The 27,696-nt window shown below is 41.7% G+C and overlaps 1 protein-coding gene across 2 annotated transcripts in view; it reads left to right on the forward strand.

The window, feature by feature from the left end:
• Positions 1-871: 871 nt before the first annotated feature.
• The window catches only part of PREX1 (phosphatidylinositol-3,4,5-trisphosphate dependent Rac exchange factor 1), a 176,320-nt gene continuing 149,495 nt past the window's right edge, over positions 872-27,696 (forward strand). For both annotated transcript variants that reach the window (XM_052788254.1, XM_052788262.1), the window contains exon 1: positions 872-1,293. In XM_052788254.1, the coding sequence (XP_052644214.1) occupies positions 1,132-1,293 (162 nt within the window). In that variant the 5' untranslated portion in view covers positions 872-1,131. The remainder of the gene's footprint in view (positions 1,294-27,696) is intronic.

The following is a 27,696-nucleotide window of genomic DNA, read 5'->3' on the forward strand; positions in this document are numbered from 1 at the left end:
TCTGCATACTTGCGTACATTCTGGTGTGCGTATTGCTGTATGTACTTCTGTGTGCGAGTTGTGTTTGTGTGTCCACCCCTCAGCGCTGTGCAGGGGAAGGGTGTCTGTGGATTTCGGTGCAATGCTCTGTACGTACAAGTAGCCATGGTGTGCTTATCTCCCCGTGCTGTGTTAATGTGGTGTGTGGGGTGTGTGTGAGTCCAGTGTCTGGGTGTGCTGGGTGAATGTAGCGTGTGGTGTGTGAGCGTGGTGTGGGGGGTTGCAAGTGCATGGCATGTGAAGTGCGTGGGAATGGGATATGTAAGCACAGGGTGTGTGGTGTGCGTGTGAGGCATGTGTGAGTGCAGGGTGTGAGGTCTATAGTGCGAAGGAGTGAGGGGTGTGTGCGTGGTGTGAGGGAGTGCAGGGGTGAGGTGGGGGGGTGAGGGGGTGCAGGTGTGAGGCGGGTGTGTGTGTGGGTGGGTGAGGGAGTGCGGGGTGTGAGGTGGGGGGGTGAGGGGGTGCAGGTGTGAGGCGGGTGTGAGGTGTGTGAGGAACTCAGGGTGTGTGAGGTGGGGGGGGTGAGGAAGTGCGGGGTGTGAGGCTTATATGTGTGCGTGGGGTGAGGAGATGAGGAAGCGCGGGTGTGAGGGGGGGTATAGGTGAGCGGGGGGGGGGAGGGGGTGTAAGGCCGCGCTCCGCGGCGCCACCACCCCGCCCCCTGACCCCCCCCCCGCCCGGCCGGCCGGCCCGCCCGCGCTTTCGCCTCGCCGCCCCGCCAGGCCGCTGCCCGCCGCTGGCCCGGCCAGGCCCCCAGGGGCCGGGCTCCGCCGCCTTCACCCTCCCCGTCCCGCCCTCCCCGCCCGCCTCTCGCTCCCCCCCCCCGCGCCGCTGGGGCTTCCCTTCTCTCCTCATTCAGCGCTGCCTCGCTGCTGAGCGCTCGCCGCGCCGCTAGCCCGGCATGTCCCGCAGCCGGGCTCCCCTCAGCGACCGGCCCTTGTAGAGCCTCCACCCACGGGCGAGGCAGGGCCGCGGGAGCGGCAGGGGGTGCCGTTGCCCAGCCGCGCCGGGCACCGCGCGGCCATGGGGGGCTCCTGAGGCGGCCGAGGAGAGCGGCGGGGAAGCGGAACGCCTCGCCCCGCGGCCGCCACCATGGAGGAGGCGCCGCCGCCGCCACCCGGCGCCCCCAGCGCCGCGGAGCCCACCGGTTGCCCCAAGGACACCGACCGCCAACTGCGCCTCCGCCTCTGCGTCCTCAACGAGATCCTCAGCACCGAGCGGGACTACGTGGGGACTCTCCACTTCCTACAGTCGGTAAGCGGCGCCGCGGGGCGCGGGCGGGGGAAGCCCCCTCAGGGGCACCGGGGCGGCTGGGCGGGAGGCCCGGCCCGGTGCGGAGCGGCTCCTCCCCGGGCGGGCCGGGGGCTGTGAGAGCGTCGCGGCGGCGCTTGGCACAACTTGTGGGAAGTGCCTGGGGCCAGGCCCGCTCCGCCGAGGGGGAGTTTCTTGTGCGAGAGAGGCTGGGGGGGGGTGGGGGTGGGGGTGGTGTGTGCGAGGGTCCGGCGTGGGCAGAGCAAGACGGCCAGCAACCGCGTTTTCTCCTCCTCCGGTGAGGAAAAACCCTGCCGCCGGAGCGATGGAAGTGCCGGCTCTCGCAGCATCCTGGCGGTGCCCTGGCCGCTGGGCCGGGGGAAGCACGCGGGTGTCTCTGCCTCGCTGGGGGGTGTCAGGGACGGATCCAGAAATGAATCTGCTTTTCAGAATGCCTCATCCTTTTTGTTGTTGTTGTCGTTCAGAAGTTGCTGTTAACACCCACTTGGAAACTACCCTTGCCTGTTATTTATAAATAAATATTATATGTATTTTGCTTTAATGGTAAGCATAAATATGTGATTGGGCTGGGTGTGTCTGTGCATGTGGAGACAATTATGCCCGCCTCTGAAATTATCCACAGATTAGTTCAGAAGTAAAACTCTATCTGGCTATTTCCTTTTTCTGATATAGGTTCTAGATGTGAAATTCATCAGCACACCACCACATTCCTGCAAATAACTAGAAGAGCCTGCAGTAAAAGTTACTAGATAACAGATACACCATAAAAAAAAAAAAAGAAGAATAAACTATTTGATCACACAGAGATCAAGAATCAAAGCAAGGGAAGTCTCTGCAGAGATTTCTAAAAGATTGGACAGGGCAGAAATTCTTTCTGGTGTTTTGCTAGATAAGTACTAAACCCTGATTTCATCTAAATGGGCTTAGACCCTGGACCCTTTTTTACTTATCCTTCTGGCAAGGTTGTTTGTTTGTTTTTTAAAATCAGTTTGCCTTCAGAGTTTTTCAGATTCACCCAAGTGGCAAACTGTCTAACATAAAAGATAAATGAAGAGGATGTGGTTGCTTTATGAACTAGTCTCTACTTAAATCCTCCTTTTCTCTCTCAAATAGTTGAACTCAGTGTCTTTAATTTCAGAAAGCTTTCAAGTGAAGTGCCAGTTAGCTTCCTTCAGAACTGGGATTCTGTCTCACTGAGGAGATTCTTAAAAAAGCTGCAAGTTGCAGAAGTGCCCCACCCTACAGACAGAACAAAACAAAACAAAAAACCTAAGAAAACTCCTCTGTCCTAAGTACTGAATTTGAGATTTTGTCAGCTGCAGGCTGGAATACAGATTCAAGCTGCATATATTTTTAGCTTCAGTTCTTACAGCTAAATGCATTCACAGTGTTAACTAATGGGATTTTCATATATTAAAACCCAAACCAAGTCTTTTATTTATTTATATTCATTAACTTGGCAGTTTTCATGAGAACAGTAGTGGGTAATATGCCTTAGGTACTGGCAGGAGAAGATATGGACAGAGTATACTTGGCTGTGGTCTCAGGATGGCACTGCAGACAGTCAGAGCCCTTCACAGTCACTTCACAGTTCACTAGCTACTAGGTGTAGATTGGCTGTAGTATTATCTTGGGGGATTGATTCTGATGGTGCAGCTTTACCCCCCTATGCAGTTTGTGTTTTGGTAATTATGTTTTAATAAAGCCCTGAGGGATAGAGTCTTTCCTATCTCTAGACCTTGGTTTAGAACAGCATTCACACACAGGCTTAGCTTTAAGCATGTGTTGAATGTTCATGTGCTGTCCTAAATAATGATGGTTTCTTCAGTCATTGACCTAGTTCTTATGGGCTGAATCTCTGTACAACTGCATTCAAATAGTTGAATGGAGTTGGCACCAAGGAAAGGAGAATGAGGATCTACAGCAGTATGTGAGGGTAAAGAAAACAGTAGTGGGATGAAATTTTTAAAAATAAAATTTGGAATGAGAAATATTTTCTGCATAAATTTGGTGGATGGCCATAACTTAATACCTTCTAACAAGATAACGCAAAGGAAAGAATACTGCCCTGCCTCCTACATTGGGCAGCTGACATGACATGCAAGGATAATATAATCTATTTAATCACTGGAATTACAGGCAAAAGTTTTGCCTTATGACACTACTAAAAGTAATGCTGTAGCACTGGGACCCTGTATTCTCAAATCTACTTAGGCCTCACAAATAAAGTCCACTTTACTCTCGTGAGTTTGAGTGCTCTGACGTTACTGCATAGGAACTGCTGCTTCTGCCCCATGGGTCTCTTTCTTACCATCTCATGTTCTGTCTGAGTAGCACTTACCCAGTGCAAAATAAACATAAACTACTGTACTTTCTGGGGTAATGCACCTAGTTAACACTCAAATGTGGTTGGGTGAGGTTAGGGTTTTTTTTCATAGTGTGAATTGTACTGAAATTTATTATACTTCCATATGTTGCAGAAGCAATTTTGGCTGTAGTGGAGAAAAGACTGCACTTCCTCTGTGCAGGACAGCTGCAGTTCCCAGATCTTATGGAAACTTGCTCCTGTCAAACATGAGATGAGAGATACATGGGTTACAGGTTCCATTACTTAAGAAACTTTAACAGCTTTGATAAATAAACGAAGGCTAAATCTCATATCTTTCTATCATCAGAATGAGTTTTCCCTAAGTAGGATGGGACAGTGGTGCTTTAGAAAAAGGTTAGGTGAGGAAATTTGTGCTCTTTGTTAAATATTTGCTATTGAAGCCGGAGTCCTCATTAAGTATTCTCAATAAACAATGTTTTAAAAAGGAAACAACTAAATTCTATGGGTTTATTCACAGCACTAAGGTTGCTTGCTAGCAGTAGCTTCCTATGTTCCCTGGTAATGTAAAAGAATCTCTTACTATGGACTTGGAAATAAATCAAAGTAACTTTGATATATTAAGAGTATTTTGGTCCTTTTTAGAAGGCTAATATATGACCATGTTAAAGGAAAGGTTTCCTTTTTCTTTTCTTTTTTGTATGCTTAGAAACCTTTTACTGCTAAGCTACAGGGAAAGTAGGTTTGCTATAAGCATAAGGATTCAATCCTTATTTGCTTTGCCTAAGAGATTGTGGTCCTTATTTTGCTTCCATAGATTAATAAAGTGGGTATCATTAAAGTTACAGAACATGGAGTTCTCTTTTCTTAAAATAAAAATTGTGTTAGTCACCATGAAGAACATTTTGCTGTGAGTTTTGTACTCATTTCATAAAAATGCTCCAGATGTTTACCTATTTAAATAAAATTTAGTCTCTAGAATCTGTTATATTTCATACCTCAAGCAATTCTGACAAATGGAGTTATATCTGCAGATTTAACTTAGATGTCCCATGCCACTACAGCTAAATTAGGCTATTCAGTCTGTTAGGTTTAATACATCCAGTTAATTTTTCACTGTATGTTGTTTGTAACATTTTTATTCCATTGAATTTTGGACACAAGAAGGCATTCCTAGTCATTTTTGCTCCTGTTTAGTTTCTGGTACTCCTGTTGATAGGTCGTGTTACAGTATTATGTATCAGAACTTTGGAGAGAATGAAACCCAGTAGCTTTTCTCTGTGGTTTGTTCTAGATCTCACAAGATGAGATGATAATTCCAAGGGATATAGCTATTTTCTTTAAACAGAGTCTGGTTTTTATATTAAATGGTAATAAATACAGATATGATACTCATATGCATATAATGATTTTGATAGTGTTACTTTTCCTAGATTAAGCCTCAAAACGAGGAGTTACCATGCTGAGAGAGGGCAAACTCTTTTCTACCAGCTTACAGTTGATGAAGTTACAGATTTGATTATGAATATGCATGTGCTGTATTGTGTCCTGTCTCAGCTGCCATTTTGTTAGGTGGGTATGATGTTGCAAGATATGGAATCCTCTTTGAAGAAATGCTGTGCAAATCAGGAGTATTAATAGATAATACTGCAGTTATGCAGATATGTTACTAACTTAGTTAATAAAGGCTCATTACACAGCCAAACCTTTTAAACAGCAGGGAGAACTACAGGCAATGGATGAAAACATACTGCTGCCAATGTCATTAAAGAACTACTCATCAAATATGAGGTAAAGTGGAAAATTGTCAGAAGCTAATGGAACTTTACTAAAAGTTACTGATGGAGCAAGATAAACTTCAAAGAGATAAAGGCAGATAATTCTGTTTTAAGTCTCTGGTGAGATCATAAACCGTAAGGATTTTCAGTCTCCAGACTTCAAGATTCAATTAATCTTTTGCCTCCCTTTGGCCTCTTTTAACTCTCTGTAATGTATGCAGAAATGTTTACATTTTATATGTGATCTTGTAAATATTTCTTTTCTATGTGACAAAATTAAACCAGGTGATAATTTAGTTTTGATAAATGTCAAAGCATCTGTCTGGTGGTGTGCAGTTTTGCACAAGTATGTGGCTGACAGCAGAGTCTTTGGGTGCTGAGGCGCGATGTCCGCACATTTCAGCCCTTAAGCTTGCCTGTTCTCTAGGTATCTGTTCTTGCCTGTGTTGTCAATCTGCATGAAAAAGTCACAGACAATTCATTGAGAAAAGAAAGGTTGTGGTTTGTTTGAATGCTGCATGGTCATTCCACAGAATCCCAGTCAAATCTGTGATACTAATATTGCAGTAATTAAAGACCAGCTTTCAAGTAAGGAGACACAGGAGCCCTGAGCAATTTCAGATGTACTCATTGACCATCATTCTAAAAATAGATTGAATAGTGGGTACACAACAGTTCGATGTCAGTATTTAAAGGTTTGGTTTACCAGTTTGTAGATATAATCACATGAATTACATGTGGAAGTGTAGTAACAGTAAATATCCATACACTAGATTGCAAAGGTAGGTATTTTGTTGCATACACGTGTCTCCCCCCCCCCTTAATTTCACTGAACACTTAGCTCTAACCTGCATATGCAGCTCCCACAGCTTAGGTAATTGCAAGTATATAAAGCCAAATTGTTCTCCACATTGTATATAAATATGGCTCTTTAATCTTTCCAAACAAACCACCAACTTGTAAATTTTGATGTCGGAATGACAGGATGTACTTTTAGCTTGAGCAATTGCTGTGTGTTCTGTGCAGGCATGAAAATAGTATGAAAGTTAACTGTCCTTATCAGACAGGTATCAAGTTGGGTAAGTAGTTGTACCAGGACTATTTTTAGGTTTTAATATTATGCCATCCTTTATTTTTATATGAAGGTTAGACGTCTTTTTTTCTATCTTATCAATTGTATAAATAAGTTATGTTAGGACATGTGCCATCAGATAAATTAACCCACATCCTACAACAGACTCAAAATATTTATGTTATGCTCCCTTTTCTTGCTTGCTTTGTAGTTGCAATTGATCTAGTATCTCTGGATTTTTGCTCTCCGCCCATCTTGAAATATGATAAGCATCACAGGCGTTTGTGGTTTTTTTTTTTGTTTTTTTTTTTTTTCTATTTCACAGTCTTGTTTGCATCCAAGATTAGGGCTCTGGTGCTCAGACGGAGTAGCAAACAGACCATTTGTCTCGGCTGTGAGGTGTGGTTTCCTGTCCTACCCTGTTCTTTGCCTGTTTCATCCTCAGTAGGTAGAGATAAACTCTGATTCTGGAAGGTGAACCATATGGTTTGGGTAATGTTGCTCCTTTATTATGAGACAGCTAAAAGAGCAATTGGGGAGAGGAAGGAGATGGAAAAGGAAATTTGTTTGGAAGTGATCTAAATTAGCTTAGCTATTCTGTTGTTTTGGTCAGTTGGTCACATACAGTCCCCTAGAGCCAGTTGTTACGATTGTGAATGATCAAGATTTTCTACTGCTGAGTCTTAACAACGTGGGACATTTTTCTTAAAAGCCTGGTTCCTGACATACATAAATTGAGGAAAATTGCAGCTTTCCTTTTAAATGGCATGTTTGTAGCCCTTCTTGTAAAGCAAAGTTTGAAGAGGTAACATTGCAAAACATAAATGCTCATGAGGTGTTTTTTTTTTAGGGGCTTGCGTTATGACTCTTGAGTTTTGGGGCTGGCAATTCTGCTAGTAGTTTTCTATTCAGACTAAGTGTAGTGCAAAATTAGCTGCTAAAGGCTGAAATGCAAACAGATTAAAAGGTTCTTTTGCTGTGGATACAAAGAGAGAATGTGAAGAAAACAGTCTAGATGTAGAAAGTGAAGCAGAAGTGAAAAACAGAAAAGCAAAACAAAGCAAAGGGAAAGCTCTGAAAATATTTATTCATCTGAGCCTGTGGTCTGCAGAGCCCAGTTTACAAGCCATGGGATCTAAGAGCAGGGATGGAGGATACAGAATTCCCAGGTTCTCTTCCGCTCCGAGATGCGTGTCCGAGCTTCATTTTTCACTTGGAAAATTGTGTGACCAGCCCATGCCTTTTGCAGTGAGGCTTTACGAATTAAAGATATATAGGAGTACAGTAGATTTTTTGTATGAACAAAGCTGTTTAGTTCTTCTTGCACTCTCACAGAATGTCCACAATGAGAAAATGTCAATAAATCCCCTATGCAGTTTCATAAGTTTACTGCCACACAGGTGAGAACTAACCCTCCTTTCTCTTTGCTTCCCTTAGCTCATTCCAGCTTGGTGTGCATCTGACCCTTGTTACCCTTCATGTCAGGTCTACTTTGGTCTCTTTACACCCTTCAGAATAAGGTGTTTGACCTGACTCTGGCTCTACGTTTCTCTCTCCTATCAATTGCAGTGATACCATCAATCAGTCCTTTTGCCATTTGTCCCTCCCTCTCACTTCAAGGATGCCAGTTGTTGTCTGAACATGTGTCAAGATCTTGGGGCGGGGGGAGGAAGGTTGGCTGCCCTGTGCTTTCCCAGCACCACGGTGGTGCCTCTGCAACAAAACTCACTTGCAATAACAGTCTGGGAGCTGAGTGAGTATAAGGGAGGGACAGAGACCCTGGGCTTTGGTAGGAAAGGGCATGTGGATCAAAAAGCGAAACAAGCATCACAGCAGAAATTGAGTGAGTTGCTCTACACATAGCTGAATACATATTTGATTTTACACAATTTTTGGCTGGTTTTTGCAGGAAGCAGACCGATACCCATTACCGGACCTTGTTTGTCCCTAACTATAGGAAGAGAAAAAGTTTGAAAGCTTTGCTAATTTTCCCCTTCCCAGGTCACGCAGTGTTTGTGCCATAGGCAGGAGTACTGCTTCGCAGGAGTGGGAAATGTGGTTCTACAATTTTACATCATATGATAGAATCATGAAAAATAGTCTTGGAGAGGATCTTGACAAACCATCCCATCATGTTCTGATCTGAAAGGATGGTCATTTCTGATGATTTATCCTGGTGTTTAGATGTCCTTATTAGAAATGTCTTCCTAATGCCTAACATAATGTCTAATCTTTTTTTTGCAGTGAGCACAGAGGTGATCTCTTTCTCTTTGCGTCAATCCCTCAAGTGTTCCATGGATGTTTTCACATTTTGTTTCAGACTAGACTAAATTGTCAAATTATTTAACTTTTTTTCTCAAAAACTATTTAATTTTACCTGTGATAATTATCTGGATTCTCTAATCTATGTGTTTCTTGAACTCTAGCGCCCAAAACACAGGCACAAGACACTGCCAAGGTTTTAGCAGTACCGAGTGAGGGAATGGATTATTTCACATTTTTTGTACATTACACCGGAGTATTATCATAGCACAGGAGCCTTATGAAAGATTTATCTGAGTTTGAACCTGTATTTGAGGACAACTCATTGCTTATACCAGTGACCGTGACTGGGTGTCTGCATAGAGGATTTATGGGAGCAGTCTAATATTTAGACTTCTGGGGTGTACCCTGGAAGGGCAACACTGAACCCTCCTTAAGGGGAAGAGAATGATGTGTTTTCAAGCCAGCTTTCCTATGTTCAGATCCTGGCAGTCCCGGAGGCATCCCACTCTGAGAGGGTATCTGAGGCTTGAAAAAGCAGGATCTCCCAAGTGCAGTGTCTGCCTGCAGGCATCCACATGAGTCTGTGACAGATGAAGCTTTTGAGAAATTACTTATTTCTGTTGCCTGCCTATTGTTTCCTTTAGGCACTTGCAAGAAAATATAAGGGACTATGTGTGAATTTCCCTCTTCTTTCCAGCTGTAGAATCTCTTTTCTGTTGTTTTTGTTTCCAGCCTCAAATGGATTCTCAGCCTGCAATGGGTGTTTTCTTGGTAAAGGCCTTGCACTGTTGTAGTGTGTTTTAGGATGTAAATGGTAATGTATGTTTTGACTTTGGTGATGCTTGAAATCACTGTGCAATGGCAGTCGATACTGGTCGCCATCAGAGAGAGTACTACTGACCCACATATATCTGCTTATCCCCTTGGCCTTCATTATCTGCAGAGACTACCATCAGTTTTCTTGCATGAAATGGGGATTTACTGTGGCCTTTACTGTGGCAAAGACTTTCAACTCTCCTGCACTTCATCTCCTTTTTTGAGGTACTCTTGAAATTAGGAAATATATTCTGTGGACTCATCTAGTTTGTGCAGAGTTGTTTGTTTTTTTTTTCATTGCAAATAGCAATTGCCATGATTGCAGAAATCTGTTTTGGATCAAATCTTTCAAATTGTCCTGAATGGTTGTATCTCGTGGCTTCTTCTCTGACTACATTGCAAGGTTTCTTTGCAGTCGTCTTTCAGCCAGCCCCTTTTGTTTTGTGCTTTAGATGACATGAAAGCATGTGTAGTTCACTAATAATGCTGCTTATTACCATTGTCTTTGTGTTGTGGTGGGATACTTAATCCATATTTACACAGCAGTATTTCTGTTAAATACTCTGAATTGACAGGTGATCCCTTGATTAGTGCAATCAAAGGTGATGCTATTTCAGAGTGCACGAAGGCTGTTTGAATTAAGGATGTAAAAAGTAGGGTTGGACTTGTGGCATAGGGTGGCTGCTCTTTCCTCCTCTGTTAGGGTGGCTTCAATCCATTCCTGCCCTGCCCCCCTCTTTGTTTCTGCCTCAGTATTTTGCGTTCTGTTTTTAACTTGTGTTGAAGCAACCAGTTCTGTGTCTTTGAAGGGTGGACTGGAAGCATCACTATCTTATCATGTTTCTTATCTATTTTGAAGAGTTCCCATTTAGCAGTGGGAATGACTGCAGCATTCTCAGCCTTTAACAGCTAGAGGCAAGAAAAAGATTTGAAATATGCAACGTCATTTCTTAATCAGCTACAAAGATTTCATTGTGGAGCAGTGCAATTCATGCAAAGCCACGTCTCATATAAAGACTGAATGCTACCTTTTACTACTTTTCCCTGTTAGATCACAAACTGAGGCTTGGACTGGGGGTTGCACCAACAGTGTGCCTAAGACCTGAGCAAAGTCTTGGATTTAAATACTACTGCAGATGAAGGTTCCTACCTGATTGCCTCGCCAAGCCTGATTAAAGCTTTAACACTGCCTTCTGCACATATGGTTGAGTCAAACTGTAGTGGACATTCAGAACTGCAGATCTATGCTGGGAGAGAACCTCAGGGTGGTTATCGGGACTAAAATGCCTGACTCCTGCATATACAGCCTCCTTTACCCATCTGTAGAAGCCACTGATCTGAAGAAGCCTTGGCTCCCTTTGAACTGCCGATCTCAAGACCAGAGTAAGAGAAAATGGCTCTATGGCAAGAAAACAGTTCCTTTGCTCTTTCTAATGAGCCCTCCTCCTTAGAAGAATAACTCATTGCTTACACAGCTGATAGCCATATGTCAAGCCATGAGATAGTGATTGCCCAAAGCTGAATGGGAGCTCTGATAGGCCCCTTGAAACCTAGTGACAGAAAGACAGGTATTGACTATTCTGGGCATCATGATGCTTATGTAAGCACATCTGCTTTTTCACCTGGTGCTATTAGCACAAGAACTTGTCACAAGCTGGCTGGCAATGCGACTTCCTACAGCTCTGGAGACAGCTGCAATTTTATGTCATATATCTTTGAGTTTCAGAGAGGGCAATAGATTTCTACACCTTGATTATTTAAAGATTAGGGTGGTTACTGAGATGATGGGACTGTAGAATGGAGTTAGAGGAACATTTATGTTCATGTAAGGATATTGGGTCAATCTCACTGCTATTGCCATTGCTATAATTATTTTTATGGACGTATATCAGCCATATAAATAATACCTTGCTGCAACTTATCTGATGTCTCATGACTCACAGAGTAAATTTTGTGACCATTCTTAACCCGACTTTCGTTTTGTACTTCTGATTTGCTTGTGGTCAGTTCTTGTGCCAACAGGTTAATTTGTTGGTTCCCAAACCACTTAGCTTATGTAAAATGAGGACACCTTTTTTTTTTTTTTTTTTTTAACAAGCACTGTGTTGTGGTCATTAAAAATCTTTGCAGACTAGTCATCATTTAGTTGGTCCAGTAATACACTTTCAGTTTAAAAAAAAAAAAAAAGGAGCAAACAATCTAAAATGCAGGGTGCTGATTATATATTCCCTGTGGATTTGTCAGTTGTTTAGTTGCCACTGTCTAAGAGTTAGGGCCAACATTTTCAGGGCTCCTTTAGGCATATATTAGGAACTGCTTGGCTGTATGTTTTGGGTGTGAAACTTGATGTGATTGGGCTAGGAGTTTGACTTGCACAAATTGGGCTGCGGGTTTAATTGTGAACCAGTGTCACTACCAGTGATACCAAACCCACGTTCTTTCTGCTAGTGTGTCTTGCCCTAATGTGTCAGAATGAGCAAATATTGATCACTGAAAGGTTGTGATGCTCACCCCTTCCCTGAGTGGACCACTTTTTAAAGAGAAAGGCTAGCACAGTCCTTTGCAACTGGTGACCCTGACTGCTGAGGTGCCACCAAGGAGTGATGCTTGTCTTTGTGATCTGAGCAATTTATTAAGGAACAGCTTTGAACCTGTGAGACTCATTTTACTGGATGGCTGTCAGATGTTTACCTTTGTACATGATAGAATGGCTTAGATTTAAAAAAGCCTAACAACATCATCTACATCTTTTTATACTTTTTTTCTTATCTACAGTAAATCACTTCAGTGATAACACTTTTGTCTTGAAAGTTTTGCTTGCTCATGCTTCTGGCATCCTAGTGTGGTTTGAATAACTTGGAACAACCTGCCATGGGATACATGAGGGGCATACATGTCAGGAAAGAGGGGAAAACATAAAAGGTTGCATTTGGGGATTATTTTGGAAGCTGAGGAAGCTGACAATGAGAGGAGTTCCCTGATATTCTAAGTGTCCTGTGTCACTGGTGGAGGGCCCTGCTTTGGGGACAGACTCCTGATAAGAATTTGCATTTTAGTGAGTTCTTATCTCAGACAGGTGGGTGGGTTTTAGCTACACAGCAAAGTCTCTGGTCCCGTGGGACTTTCTGTATAATCTGACAACTGCTTTGAATTCATCACCTCACAGGGAGCCATTTGCTGTTAACCTCATCACTAGGTGGCTAAAGAAGCCCCTTTCATTGCGTTTGAAGGGGCAATAACAGAAGGTTGTAAAGCTTTTGACTTGGTAAAATGTTTCGGACTCTGAAACTTGATTCTTAAACAGAATCCGGGTGGTTGTGGGAACAATGGACAAGCCTAATGTAGGTATATATGAGCAGGCTGTGTGCTATTTAATGTGTAGGTCACAGAGAAGGCATGGAGGCAAAAGTTTTTCTGTCTTGCTAGATCTGATCAGTGGTTAATGCCCTGTATTAAGCAAGAGACTTAGGCTACAAACGTAGTAAACAAAACAGTGCCAGGCTTTATTCTCTGGCCCAGAGGCCAACTGGCATGAGCTGGTCTTGTCTTGTACCACTGAACTCTCTGAGTCTTGAAGTAGGATGGCTGCATTTAAACTGCCTATTGGGAATGGTCCTTGGCCCATCCTAACCTGGCACCATGGCTGGGAATTGTTTAGAAGAATGCTAGTAGGCCTGGGCCAAAGGGTGCCAGGAGATATTCTAACAGTTTTCTAACAGAATTGCAAGGCTCAGGCCCACGTTCTGGCGCTGATAGCTTACTAGTACAGGTCCCACCCCAGAACGTGGCACATCTTCCTAAAATAGGACTCTGGTAGAACAGTGATGCCCATGGCAGAGCTGACACTCAGACCCAGGGCTAGCTTTTCTGTGTTGGTGACTGCTGTGGATGGGTTTATTTCTGATGCTTTGTTGTTATGTGAAAGTTGTAGGTGCCAGGCCAGAAGTGTTGGAAATATGTTTTGTCAGCCTTCCTTAGATTTTTGTCATTACTGACTTTGTTGTCGTCATTACTTGAGGTCTTTTATTTTCTTGATCTGTGGAGGAGACAGAAAGGAAATACAGTTTGAATGGGTGGGGACTACTTTAGGACAGTGTGAAAAGGCACTGGATTTTAATTACCTAATTCTGAGTGTCCTTACTAACAGTTGTAAGCTGAGATACTGTAGACTGAAAACACTTTGGTCCTTCACATGAAGTGCTGCTTGCTCATATCTGTTTTATTTACTTCCCTTTTTATTGTGGAAGATCAAAGGCTTCAAATGATAATCACTGGACACTTGCATATAATTTTTTAGCTCATATCCCTCTGGGTGCTGGTGGTTCTGTCTCTGTTGTGTTACTGACTTTGTGCTCAGAAATCAGCTCAGATGGGAAGCAGCTGTTTGTGAGGAGAGGGTGTTGACAAGACACAAAATAAGGGAAGAACGGGGGGAAGATTTCCAAAGAGAGCTGCAGAAATGTGTTTGCTGTGAGTAGTCAGTTGTCAGAGGCATGATCCCTCAACAGGAGAAGGAGAGATGGATATTGGGAAGACACTTTTCCCAGAGTTTGGCTCCTTCATTGGCTCTTAAAACTTTACATGGGAAACTATCCCTGTTGCAAATACATGTCTCCTTCTTTGCACTGGCACAAGTGTTTTGCTCACATGTGAGGAGAACATGTTCTGAAAACTTGTCAGTAAATAAATAGTGATTTTCAGGCTATATGGACCAAAGATGATTTTTTGGGGAGGTATAGTTGAAAAGTGAGATTTACCAATTAAGTTATTTATACAAGTCAAAAGTACCACTTCAGTTTTTAACTTAGTCATTAAACGGTACAGGGCACACAAAATCCAGTGCATTTAGTGTTGCAGTATCTGTTTTGCTGGGCTTTTTACTGAGTCAGACCTCTAGCTTTGCCACCACTGAATTTCTAGAGTTCTGCTGCATTCAGTCCTCTGGCCTTCACATCGCACCCACATTCTTCATTTACCATTGCCTTCCCTTGCAGTGGATTGCAAAGCTGTTGCACAAGGATGGATAATCTTACTGCACATGTTTTTTTCACTTCAGTGCATTCCTCCCTCTCTGTTCAGCACTCACAAGTAGTATTTGCTAGAGTAACTGCACTTAGAAGTTAGGGAGCAAGAACAAAAAGCATTTAGAAACAAAAATGGACCAATAAATTTAAGGTATAGTCAAGGCTTTTGAACTAAATGCAACTGGAAAGAGTATTGGTTGTAGATGAATGGAAGAAGTCAAACAGGACAGATCAGTACTTCTGGAATTAGAAAGGTGATTGCAGACATATTACATCATTACATAGTCTTTCACTATTCACCAACTATGACGGTTCTCTGAAAAAATCAGCTGTGGGCAGTTCCTGTTGTTATAAATTAAGAATTGTGCACAGTTTTTATTACTTTGCTTTGGTTTTCGTTGTTGGTTGGGTTTGGGTATTTTATGTGTTTGCCAAATGGGGCAAAGCTTTCTTACTCTTTACTCAGTCAGCAAAACAGTCCCTGAAGAAATGTGTGTTTTCCTATTTTTTTGACTGGTAAGCCTCTCTTTCTTTAAATATTTAATGTACTCAGCTGCATCTTGATTTTAACATGGTTAACAGATCAAGCTGATGAAGCTTTGCTTTATGGATGGATTTGTTGGTGAAGGGTACTGGAAGTTTTCTGCAGTTACACAGAGTAGCAGAGGAAAAATTAAAAAGAAAGATTACTTAGGATGATATTCTGTTTTGCATTATGTCTGGTAGAGCACCTTTTGAGGATTCTGCTATCTCTGTGGTCTTTATCCTGCGGGGTGCTGAAGCCAGGAGGAGGTGGAAAAGCTCAGCCTGTTCTAGCAGGTGCCTATCACCTTGCAGTATCAGCATTTTCTGTGTATAGAATATCAACATCATGAACAGCAAGGTACCTCTGGGAATTTCACTCTGACCTCTGTTTCCTTCCCCATTTAAAAACAGCTTAATATGCATCTTGATGTAAAATAAAGCTAGAAAGAACAGCCAGCCTTTTGGTTGTTTTTTTCTGTTATACTGTGTACGCAGTACATATGCATGTCATAAGAGATCCTTTTGCACAATAGAGGCCAATGCATCTTTCTTAAGCAGTTGCACAAGAAAAGCCACAATATTTGGAAAGTAAAGTATGAATCAAAATTTTTACAGCACACAACCAGAGGAACTGAAATTTGCAATCAGCAAGCAAGAATTAAATTGCAGTGGCAGCAGTTGCTATGTCCAGGTGGTGTGTGTTTGGAGGCAAGGCTGCATGACATAAGTTCTGTTTTAATGTGGTTCTGGGTGAGCTGTTGGGGCAGCATGGTATCAAAAACCAGCTTAACCCAGTTGGAAGAAAAGTCTCAGGTTATTTTACTTAGCGAAGAGGAAAATTTTGCTTTGAAGTGCATTAAGAATAAAGATACTAGTCTGTGTTTATGCAGCACTTTTTTGGCTATATTATCTCAAAATAGAAAACCAGTATTTAGCAGGTGGAGAAACTGAGGCACAGAAAGGCAAAATGACTTGTCCAAAGGTTGCAGGGGAAGTAATAACAGAGCCGGCAACTGAAACTGAATATCTTGTCTTCATTCCTTACCTCTTTTAGGAGAAAAAAATGAGCAAAAGATGTCGCACAAGCTATACATCTTTTTTTGTGAAAAAGTGCAACAAAAATTTTAATTCTTTAATTCAGTCTGCTGGCAACCAGCTGACACATCCTTCGCAGTTAGTGCTTGATGAACTGGTGGTCTTAGCTCAATTCCAGGGGGACTGTTAGGCATAACCAGAAGCAGTATTGACAGTCTCTGTGCACAGACCAAGAATCAATGGGGATGTAAGGCATTAAGTTTTCCATTCTGGGAGTACCTCTGCTGGATGCAAGAGACTGCTAGGAGAATTTTCCTACTGTAGTCATATCTGAACATACAGTGTAGAATGTAAGTCTTGGCTCTTCAGGAATTGCCAGTCAGCAGCTTGCCATTGCTCTCAGTGAGTAATAAAAATGTAAATAAAGAAGCTATGTTATGTCTCAGAATTACTCAGTAGCAGTTGTCTGAACAGTTGTGCTTATGCTAGAATCTCAGCAAGTGCAAGTGCAAACACTCAGACATCTGGTTGTTTCACACTTGCCTAGTCTGCTTGTGTTATGTGTTAGCTGGTGAAACTAACTCTTCTCAACACTATGCAGAAGTACTTTTTAAAGCAGTAAGTTCAAGCCTGCGTTCCGCAATCAAGCACACATTGAGCACAGAGGGTGTAAAAGACAGAAATGAAGTGAAAATGTTGGTGGTTTGAATGTACTGCTGGTGCTGCCCCTGTGTTTACTAGGAAAAGCCTGTCTGTTCCAGCAAAGTAAAACAGTCTAAGGCCAAACTGAATCCAAGGAGAGATTTGGAAAAAGTTTAGTTATGAAAGTTAGTATATAGAACATTTCACTTGCGTGGCTTCCCTGCACTTCTTGATTTTTGGTGAGGAGCTGGAACTTCAGAGATGTCACAGAAAGGAAGTTTCTTTCTCTGTAATTTTTTAACTCCAAGGTTCAGACTTAAAGTTTGAAGGCAAATTAAAGTAGTTGAGTCCTGAAATTCATTGCACAAACCCATCCTTCAGGACAGGAGGGTTTATTTTTGGTATGTTTTGCACCTCTCTGCACACACAAGGCTTCAGCTGCCTCCTTTTCGTTAATTTTGAAGATGCATCTTCAGTCAGCACCCTTGTTGGGTGTTGTCCTAATTCTCCTTATTTTCACACAAAAAGACTGTTGTTCACCAGCTCTGACTGTCAGAGGTCACTACTGCCATGTGCAAACTAACACAGTTAGTTAGCCTAAAATAAAAACAGTAGCATAACATATCTCTGCAAATCATGATATTATTGAACCTTTTGAATAAGAGATTGGTGAGATTTTGAGGGAGAGTGGTTTGGAGAAAGGTGGAGTAATGCCCTAGTAGGAACATTCCTTTTCTCTCGCTCCAGCTGATATAATCTTTCTAGAAAGCCAAGACTTATGTTTGAGACACCTGGTATGTTGGGTACTGTAGCCCAAGATGGTGTTAGACTGTTTTTCTCCACTCAGTTCAGCATCCCTGCACCAGTACAACATCCTGTCATGTCTTGTTTCCCACATCACAAATTCTTGATTGTCCCCACATACATTTCTATTCTTCTCCACTCCAGCAGTTTATGAGGTGAGGTGCAGGTACCTTTGTTCAAGGGGAAGGAGAGGAGAGAACATAGTGTTTTCAGCTTCCTTATACCTGCTGCCGGAGCAGGGAAGTGACACTGTTGTATGGCTCAAAGGAGATGGACATGCAAATGTCCACTGGGACTGGTTGGTGCAGAGCAGAACACAACATTAATATTGTGGATACTTTTGGGATCATAATTTCAGTACTTTCTGGCCATTGCAAACAATTGGAAATGCCAGTGTATGTGATATGCCATTATCCTGGAATCCCTATTTCACATCATTATCTTAGAGTACAGTAGACCAAACCAGAGGATAGTCCCACCAGTTTCACTCCGAATCACTGCTTAGGGCTTTGATTTATGTTTGTAAGCATGTTTAAGTGGGGTGACCATGTGGGGTTATCACTGTGCCTGTTTACCCTGCCACATTACTAGAAGTTGAAGTCCCATGGTATGAATGGATGTCTGTGGTTTGTATCCTCAGCTGCTATAGTTTACAGCTTAATATACTAATGCAGATTAAAGGCTGCAGTGATTTGTTTAAATGCCTAAATGTTGAGTTGTAGAGGACAATGCGTAAGCAACAGATGCACCTTCTGTGCAGCCTTGTCTGAGACAGAGGTGTAACCTTCAGGAGAGGAAGGAACAGAGAGTAGAGGACAATAATTGCTTCAGCCATCTCATTTAAATAAGTATGCAAATGAGAGTCACAGTCTTTAGCCCAAATGCATGTTAATTAACAGTTTATAGTTAGCTATAGGATGGCAACTGGAGTGGCTGAGGATTAGGCACTTGCCTGTTTTGCCACATATACTTTAGACACAATAAACCCTAGGAAAGTGGTGGGGAAGATGCCTGGGGGCTTTCAAACAGTATTTGCCAGAGCTCCTGTGTTGGAGGTCTGAGTTCATGATGTATACCTGGCCTGGCTGACAGTACGCAATGGGTATTGGTTTTATTTGGACTGTGTGAGGGCAGTAGCTGTGAGGGTAGAAGAGCTCAGGCATGGCCTTGCTGTACGACTTCTTGCATCTAGACTGAGCTCCGATGGCTCTTCGAACCCTTTGCTGGTCACTGAGGTCATCTGCAAGGAACCTCCACCATAAGACTAGAGCTTGCTTTTTGGAATCAAGAAATGTTAAATACAGATTATATTTGAGTGACAATTTCAAAGGAGGAAGAGAAACATGTGCTGTCTTAGCCTGCTTCTGTTTTCTAGGCTTATGGTATTTTCTTATATTTGCTGTGTAAGCAAGTTTCAGCTGAGCTGGTGGAATTGGTCAGAAGGGTTGAGACTTTTGGATGAAGTGAAAACAAATTCCCTAGGGTTAGGTTTGGGGTTTGGTTTTTTTGGTTTTTTTTTTTTTTGGTATGTGGAGAGTAATTTGGGCTTCAGTGTATTTTTTTCTGAGTAATGATAACACCAGCTGCGGCACTAGTGACAGAATTCTCATGATCTTTTCATTGCGAAGCTTCTTATTTAGAGATGTATTACCTGTCCGTTCTAATGTGCATTTAAGTGGAATTTGACTAAATGAATAATTTCTGTCTTCACTCATCATTATATAAATCTTTTCTTAAAGAAAAAAGTGTCTCTCTTTTCCAGCAGTCTAAATACCAGACAGTGACATGAACTAGTTACAAAGCTCCCTGTATGGTATGTGTCTTTGACAACTGAGTATCATGTTACCAACTTTCCTGTTTTTCTGGGGCAACTCTGCTGCCTTTAGAAGCTTTTGGATAGGATGCACGGTGCCATCCACCAGGAACGTCCCTCCAGTTAGGGACACCCAGCATTATTTCCAGCACATACTTCTTCATATGTGGCTCTGTGGTGCTGTCAGGATTCTGTGATGCCTCTCCAAAGGGGTGATCTGCTTTGGAGTACCTGGAAGAAAAAGGTTTGATACTCTGTGATCACCTTAACAGCACTCTTCTGAAAATGGAGGTTTTGTTTGTGCCCGATGAGGCGGTCCTTTTATTGCACTTTGTCCTTGTTGGTGGAGTTAATTCTGTTTGTAGGAGTGAGGAAGAAGGAAAAGATGTGTATCAATCTCAGATTAGTTTCAAATGTGAAGTTCTGATGTGCAATGAAATCCTATAGCAAGTTCTCTTTCCACATCTTTCTTTAATCAGCACTGAAATGAGATCTACATGAGGTGTGCATGTTGTGCATACCAGAATTTCATACCCAATGAAGAATTTCTCATTGGTGTCAGGCAGAATATATTGCAGGAGAGAGGTGGAGAGTAATCATGAAATGCCAATTCTCCATGTGTTCTATCTATTCTTGTAGAGAGATGGGTGTGGGCAGGGGATGGTTAGTATGAGACAGAAAGATATAAAAGTTTTTAATCTCAGATACCATCAACTAGGAAAGTTTTCATGGGTCCAGAACGTGAGGAAAGTAATTGTATAAAGGTCTCCTTATTCAGGATTATGGGAGAATGCTGAAAAGTTGTTAATTTAATCTTCAGAGCCATGGGGCAGGTTTTTTTGTTATTTGTGGTGTTACTTGCACAAACCCCTGCTTTTTCCTGGATTCATCTGCCCTTACTGTTCATTTGCCAGCACTAATTGGAGCTGCCCCTATAGTGATTATAATATAAAATAACTATTTTCAGAGTGACTCTAGTACTTATTTCAACCTTCAAGGTGATAAACAGAAAGCTGTGAACTGCTGAGAAATAAAGTATCTTTTTTTCCTTTATGTAAAGGTTCTCAGTCATTTTGCTTATAAAGGAAGTATATACCCAAAGATGTAAAGAAGATGGCAAGAGAACAGGTTAGAAAAATAATATATTTTACATATTTCAGATTCAGCTGGATTTATAGTGTCCGTATATATGTAAAAACTTAATTTTGCAAACAGTATTACAAAAACAGGAATGGTAATATTTCTAAAACACCTCTGACGCTGGTTTTCTGTGCAGTAAGTGGTGAATACACAACAGAAGAGGGAAGGCATTCAGTTAGGTTTGTACCCGCACAAAAAGAGGTGTTGTGTGCAAGTCCCTGCCTGCAAAGGGCCTGTGGTCTTCACGCTCTGCAGCAGGAAGGTACTGCACCCTGCTTACTGTCCAGGAAGAGTAAAAGATGAGGCCTGGCTAGAATACTGGCACCATCCTACCTAAACATCTTGTTTGGCAGTAAATTGCTGCTAGTTTGGGGCAGTTTCCTGCTTTCTATGTGTTTTATGGTTTTAGTTTCTACTTATGCCAGGATAGTTTCTCCCACACCACATATATACTTTGCGCATTTATTAATGGGATGTACCTTCTAGACTGTAGCAGAATTATGGGATTCTTGTTTCTTGGTAGTGAATTCTTGGCTATTACTGATTCAAGTGGAGTCTTTATGAGTTTACATAGCAGTCATAACTCCAAATTCATAACCTATTGATGTGTGGTACCAACTGCTAAAGCATGCATGAGCTGGAAATCTTGGCATAGTCTGGAGTGAGTTATGGAGGGTATTCATGCATAAAGAGTGTGGTGCTAAATATTAGATGATGCTGTTGCTCTTCAACAGCTCATATCTGCTTTCTAGGTCTCAAATTCTCCAGCTGCAGTGGCTGTTTCTTCAACAAAATAAATCAAAATAAAAGAACAACAACAAATGTGCTATTTTTTCAAATACTATTATGTAAATCTTTCATTAAATAAAATGTCAGGGAGGTATAGATTCACTTCAGTGGTGGGAACAGTAGAAACTTCAATCCCTGCTGCTCTGAATTTTAAGAGAAAAAAATGGGATATACAAATACGTGGAGGAAACTGAGGCCAGCAGTTCTTCAGAGGCAGAAATAACTCGGACAGAATAACATGATTGCTCCAAGGGCTGGGTATGAGGGAGCAACAAGAAAGCATTTCTCTTTGTTTCTGGGTAATAGCTTGCTTTGTTGGAGAACAGATGAGCTCACAGCAGACCCAAGGGTAGGCACAGTGAGGCATAGGTACGCCCCTGGAAGAGAATTAAAAGAACGGATTTTTGAAAAGAGAAGAAAAAGGCTAAAAAATCCAATCAGAAGACTCAGAAACTGACATCTACTTTTCCCTTAAAAAGCACCCGAAGAGCCATTAGCATGAGAAGAAACTGAAATGCCATTTGTCTGACATACTACTTCATGCCCTTTCCTGTGTGCAAACTCTGAGTGTTTGTATACAAGAGCAGGGAGCCAATCCATGTTTCCCTGTCTAGATTTGCCACCTAGAATGTACTGCTTGGATGCTGTGCTAGTTGGCATATGCAGCCTTGGCTCTGCTCCTTAGAAAATGAGCATGGTGATCATAGCATTTACTGGATAAACAGCTGAATACCATAGTCTGGTTTTTGTTTATCTGTATTAGTGACAGACATAATCATCATATGCAAGGACAAGGAAGGCTATGGGAGACAGTGTGGACATGGGAAAAAGATTAATGGGTTACAAAGCCAGAATGACTGAATTCTGGAAAGCTCTTTTGAATTAATCTGATACTGTTAAAAACCAGGCAGAAGTAATAAATTCTTACACCTGTACAGCTAAAATTGGAAGGATTCTTAAATTATTCATTTTATTATTGAAGTTCTTTGCTTACAGGGCAATGTCAAGTTTTGTATATAAGCTTCCCAAGTTGTTGGTATCCAGAAAAGAACAACAGGGATGTTCTAAAGCAAAACTTGAATGAATTTGGATTGCTCAGGCTGAAAAAGTTGCTGAGATGAAGCGAGTAAACTCTTTTCTGTGTCCATAGTTGATAGGACGAGAAGTAATGGGTTTAAATTGCAGCAACTGAGGAAAATTAGGAGATGCTTTCAAAAAGTCAGGATAATGAAGCAGTGGAATAGATAAAGGGAATGTTGTGAATTGTCTGTAACTAGTTCTTGTTGAGAATGAATGAGACAGACTGCTGACATAAGTGTAAAAGATACTGTGCGCCTGCATTCGTGTACAGGGTGGCATTCTGATCTCTTATATTCCTGATTTTCTTCATTCTTTGATTTTAAACAGTGGAGAGGAATTAGTCAAAGGCTTTCTTAATTGCTTTTAGGCAGCTTTCCTGTCTGATTATTTCCTCTTACCTTACTTTATGTATTCATAACTCTTATCCTTTTGGTCTCATTGAAATTTGTGAGGGCTCTTTAATATATCTGAGCGAAAAGTTAGGGAGTTTAGCTCGAAGTAGTCCTTTGGTGCCTCGAACTAAGCTGGCTGACACTGTGCTGAAGCAAAGGAGTAGCTCACATAAACTGGCTGAGAGCAGGCACAGTAACTTCCAGCAGCGAAGCAGTAACCAAGTAGAAGGGGTGGTGAAGTCCTAAATCACCCTAGTCCTTAGCAAAGTATATGCGACTTAGGTTTGAAAGCCACTCTAAACAAGTTACCCTAACTTCTCCAAAAGCCATGCATATTTAAAAACAGAACAAATCCCTAAAGACACATAAAAAGTGTGGATTCTTTTTTTGAAAAATAATAATGAAACAAGTGAAACAAAAGTAATTTTGGAGCTACAAATTTTCCTAAAGTCAGAGTGTTGAATCCAGTTTTACAATGCTGTTACCAATGGTAGGAAGGGGTACCATGGGGGACATCCTGTGATACTGGGTGGGTGTTTCACATTTGAGGGAGATTAATCATGTAAAATTATTGCCTAGATCCTCCGTTTTTGCCAGGTAATTTCTTTTCTTTCTGGTTTCAAATATGTCCTGCAAATATGGTGACCTGTTCAGATTTTGTGGCAATCCATATATGTTTGGAAGCTCTCACCTTCTATAAAATTAGCCACAGTCTCTTTAAGTGAGCTGGTTTGTATACTTTAAATTCATAATGTTTCAGAAAAGTCCTTCCCTTTTCTATTTCATTCTTACCTGAAAAAAATCAGCTGGATTTTAACTATCTTAGCATCCAAAAGACAACAGTATAGATTTGTGACATGACTGTCAGAATACTAATATCCTCCCTCATATGAGGAACACAGTTGTTTTACACCTCTTTGTGTGTTTTTGTAGATACAAAAAATCACCTAACAATTAAGAATTTTCTCCTAATTGGGACAGTGTGCAACTCCCCCATATTTCTGGCTAGTCAGCTGGGTCAAAAGAATAACAGCATGTTTTGATTGCCTGGATTCTCAAAGGTATAAATCACTGGACCATTTTCAATTGTACATTGAAATTCTCTTTCTAGGTTCTCCTGGGGGATGTAGATGCTGCCTGTTAGCTTTCTCTACATGCCTGGCTCTGCTATCTCTGCACAGAGGAGCACCATAGTAGAATGGATGTTTGCTGTGCAGATGAAAGAATTTTGCCTGTTGTTCATAAGTTACAATTTAGCTCCAGAACCTGGCTGGTTCCACGTTTTTTGAATGTTCTTGGCATCCAGCTGCCTCATTTCCAGTCATCTTTGTCCTGGCTAGTTTCGTTTTGCTGTGAAGTGGCTTCCTCACACCACTTCCTTAGTGATACAGCTGCATTTTTCACTCCTGTAGACAGCATTTTCTCCTTAGTACTCTTGCTTCTCGGCCTGATATTCCCACACTTTATAAATATGCTTGCAGTGATGCCATAAGCTGTCCCTTCTTATTTATGGATAGAGTTGCAAATTTGATCCAGATGGTGCTGTTTTCTAAAGTCTGCTTCTGAAATCTGTTTGCAAGATATGATCTGCCTGAGCATATGCCTGATGGGCTGTTTTCAGGAGATCTGCTTTCAGGACTCCTGGTGATTTTTGCTGTATCAAAGTGGTGCTTCCTTAAATGCCTTGAGTCAGTGGGATTGGATCCTTTTGTTTGCCACAGCAGCACAGGCAGTGTCTAAAAGCTGCTTAGACTTAATTGTTATTTTGTCATAATTGTTTCCAAGAGACTTTGTGCTCTTTGAGCTTAATGAGAACAAAATATTATTTTGTGATATGTAGTAAAATGACAATTAATGATACCATTAGTAATAATTACTAGCTTTGTATCAAGAGACGTTTGACAGTAGCTCTAGCTATAGTAGGGGATGTGGTTTCTCAGAATGCGTAGCAGAGTGCCAGCCACATTTAATGGTACATGTGCTGACTGGGTGTGTCCAAGACACCCAAGACCACTTGCAGCTTGCACGCTCTCCTTGGTTTCTCTTGTGGACTTAATCTCATACAATTTGTATTGCCTCCTTTTCTTTTCTTTCCCTCTGTTATCTCTTTACGTGCTTACATTCCTTTGTTCTCAAAACTGAAAAAAAAAAAAAAATCTTTGGAGTGTAGTGTGCCTCAGTACTTTTTCCTAAGCATGCATATTATCACAGAAGGCCTTGAGGAGGTCTCTGACAGCTTCAGTTTTACAAAGTTGTATTTCTGGAGTGCAGAATAAAAAAACCCACAGTTGTACAGCAGAGGTGTGTAATGAAGTATGGTGAAGTCTGTGCTTCAGCCAAATTGAGACCAGCTTGTGGAATAAGAGTGTACCAGCACTGAAAGGCTCCGAACTCGAAAGGCAAAGAATTAAAATACCACACTCCCCAACCCCCACTCCCAAAGAACCCCTACCAAAACCCCCTTTTGATTTTAAAGGCGGCTAAACTCTTATGGTTGGTAGGCCTCTGCTCCGTATCATTTGTCACGTAGTTCATTTGTTGGTCTGTAATCATCAGTTTACACATTCAGCTGCTTGTTCTTCTAGGTAGAAGTCATGCTGGCAGTTTAGCAGAAGGAGCATGGGTGGCATTGTGTTCTTCCATGGTAAGCCTGAACTGTGCCTCTTCATGGGACGGAGCTCTGGTTTGTCCATACATTTAAGTCTATTAGTAGCTGGCTTTGGGGAGACTGAATAACTAATGACTGGGGGGGGGGAATAATGCAAATGGCTTTTTTGAGCTTTCAAATCACAGTGATTGCATTGTGAAAAAGACTTGCAAAATGGAAATGTTTTACCATCACTTTCCACAAATTCAGTCAGGGGAACTTAGCAAAACCTGCTCTTGCGTGTTAGTGCCATACTGCACAAAACATGTAGGATAGTGACCCAAAGTCTCTTTCAGGTGACATCCAGCTGCTGTTGACAACTACTGAACAGATACATGCTTTGATATGTAGAATTGTTGCGGCAATTTGACTTCTCTGTTTCAATGGATATAAAACCTCAACAGTGTGTTAAGTGCTTGGTAAAAGAGAGGCTGGAACTCTCTCCTGCAGCAGAAGGGCAGTTGTTCTTTTGGCTTGCATTGGCACTGCAGCTTTTTGATATTTCTGTTTCCATAACCTTCCAACACAGAAGCAATCCATGTATCTTCAGACAACATGTTAATAAGACTAGTCTCTGGAAGAAGTTGTGACCCCAGAAACAACTGAAATTTGTGGACCACCACTTGATTATTTGGCAGAATTGGTATGTAGGACTGGGAGAAGAGTTACTTCTGCCTCATCTGTCTTACCAAGGGTCACCATCTTGGCAGTGACAAACTGTTAAAAATTCACCCTTCTGACAAAAAAATAATGTTAACTGAGGGCAGTCTTGAAATTTGTTCCTTGGAGGAGTTTGACTTTGCTTTTGTCACTGCCCTTCTGTGTGCACCTCTGGAAGTGTTGTGAAGAGCCATACGCATGTCATGAACACTCCCAGTTGGAAGAGATGAGTGTATAGCAGAGAGAACACACAAACAAACAAGCAACCTGATTAGGCTGTTTTCTGGTGTTACCTTGTTACTCTTTACAGCTCTGCAGAGATGTCTGTACTACTCCAAGTCCTCTTCATGTTAGTGGAGTGCTGAGGCAGGTTAGTTAGAATACAGACTTGTCCTTTCTTTGTATCTTGTGCAGTGTACCGCTGAGCAAACTTCGTAAATGTTTGTTTTAAACCACATAGATCTCCAAAATTGGGGAGAGTTTTCTAATTCCATGTCAATATTGGCTCAGCCACATTAAAAATATAGACAACTATGTTTTCTCACTGCAGAATGCTCAGTATTGTACTAGCACTTGTTGAGAAGGCCTCCTCCCTTCTGTACTGCTTTTTAACCAATTGGAATAAAATATAATAATAAAATGGGGTTTTTTGGTTACGTCCTCAGATCAGATTTGCTTATAGCGTTTATGATTTTTGTTGTTATTACCAAGGAAGTTGTAACTAGTTCCACATACCAAGTCTTTTCTTACTGAGCTGCTGGGGCAAGGGCTAAGTTGTTGGGGTCCTGAGGTTGTGAAAGAAAGGAGGTCAGAGAGGGGTACCTGGTTTGCCCTGTGTTAACTGATTTGAAAGAATAAGTTGTCTTGATTTCATTAATATTTTTGGAAACTTTCTGAAGGTCCTGAAAGAAACAATGGATGAATTTTTGTCTGCTTCCTTTCTCCCACCACCCCCTTTAAATTTTCTTTCGGGCAAATATTCATCCATATGCTCATAAAGTAGATTCTTCAATTGCTCCTTCCAAGTAAAGTATTTGAAATGAAACATCCTAGCATCATATGTATAGCTGATTTGAAAACGAAGATGTTTCCTGATTGTTGTTGTTATTTTTTTTCTGCAGATCATAACTTTCCTTTTTCTATATGAACATTTTCAGCCAAAACCCAGGAATTTCCTACAACAGAATTAGTTTAATTTCAGGCTTCTGGTTCAAAGCAAAGGTTTGGTTTTTTATTTTTTTGTGTTGAAAGAATATTGTGAGTAGAAGACAGCATTTTCCTGATGAATTTTTAAACTTCAGTAGATCAGTGGTTTTGGTGGGGAAGTATTTAATCCCAAATTTGTGACATAACTCTTGTGTCAGGTGGCTGTCTCTTACACTGGTAGGTAATGATTTAGGACCCCTTTCTAATGGCTGACTGCAGTTGAATGTCCTCTCAACAATGGTGGGGGGGTTAGCGTTTCAGATGCTGAGAGCTAGGGTGGGGGAGCTGCACATCCTGATCTTACAGAGGTTAAAAGCAGTTTTGTCACTGACTTAGTGGACTATGAAATTCATGATCAGATTCTCTCCCTG

The sequence above is a fragment of the Harpia harpyja genome, chromosome 1 (assembly GCF_026419915.1).
Source record: "Harpia harpyja isolate bHarHar1 chromosome 1, bHarHar1 primary haplotype, whole genome shotgun sequence".
NCBI classification, from domain to species: domain Eukaryota; kingdom Metazoa; phylum Chordata; class Aves; order Accipitriformes; family Accipitridae; genus Harpia; species Harpia harpyja.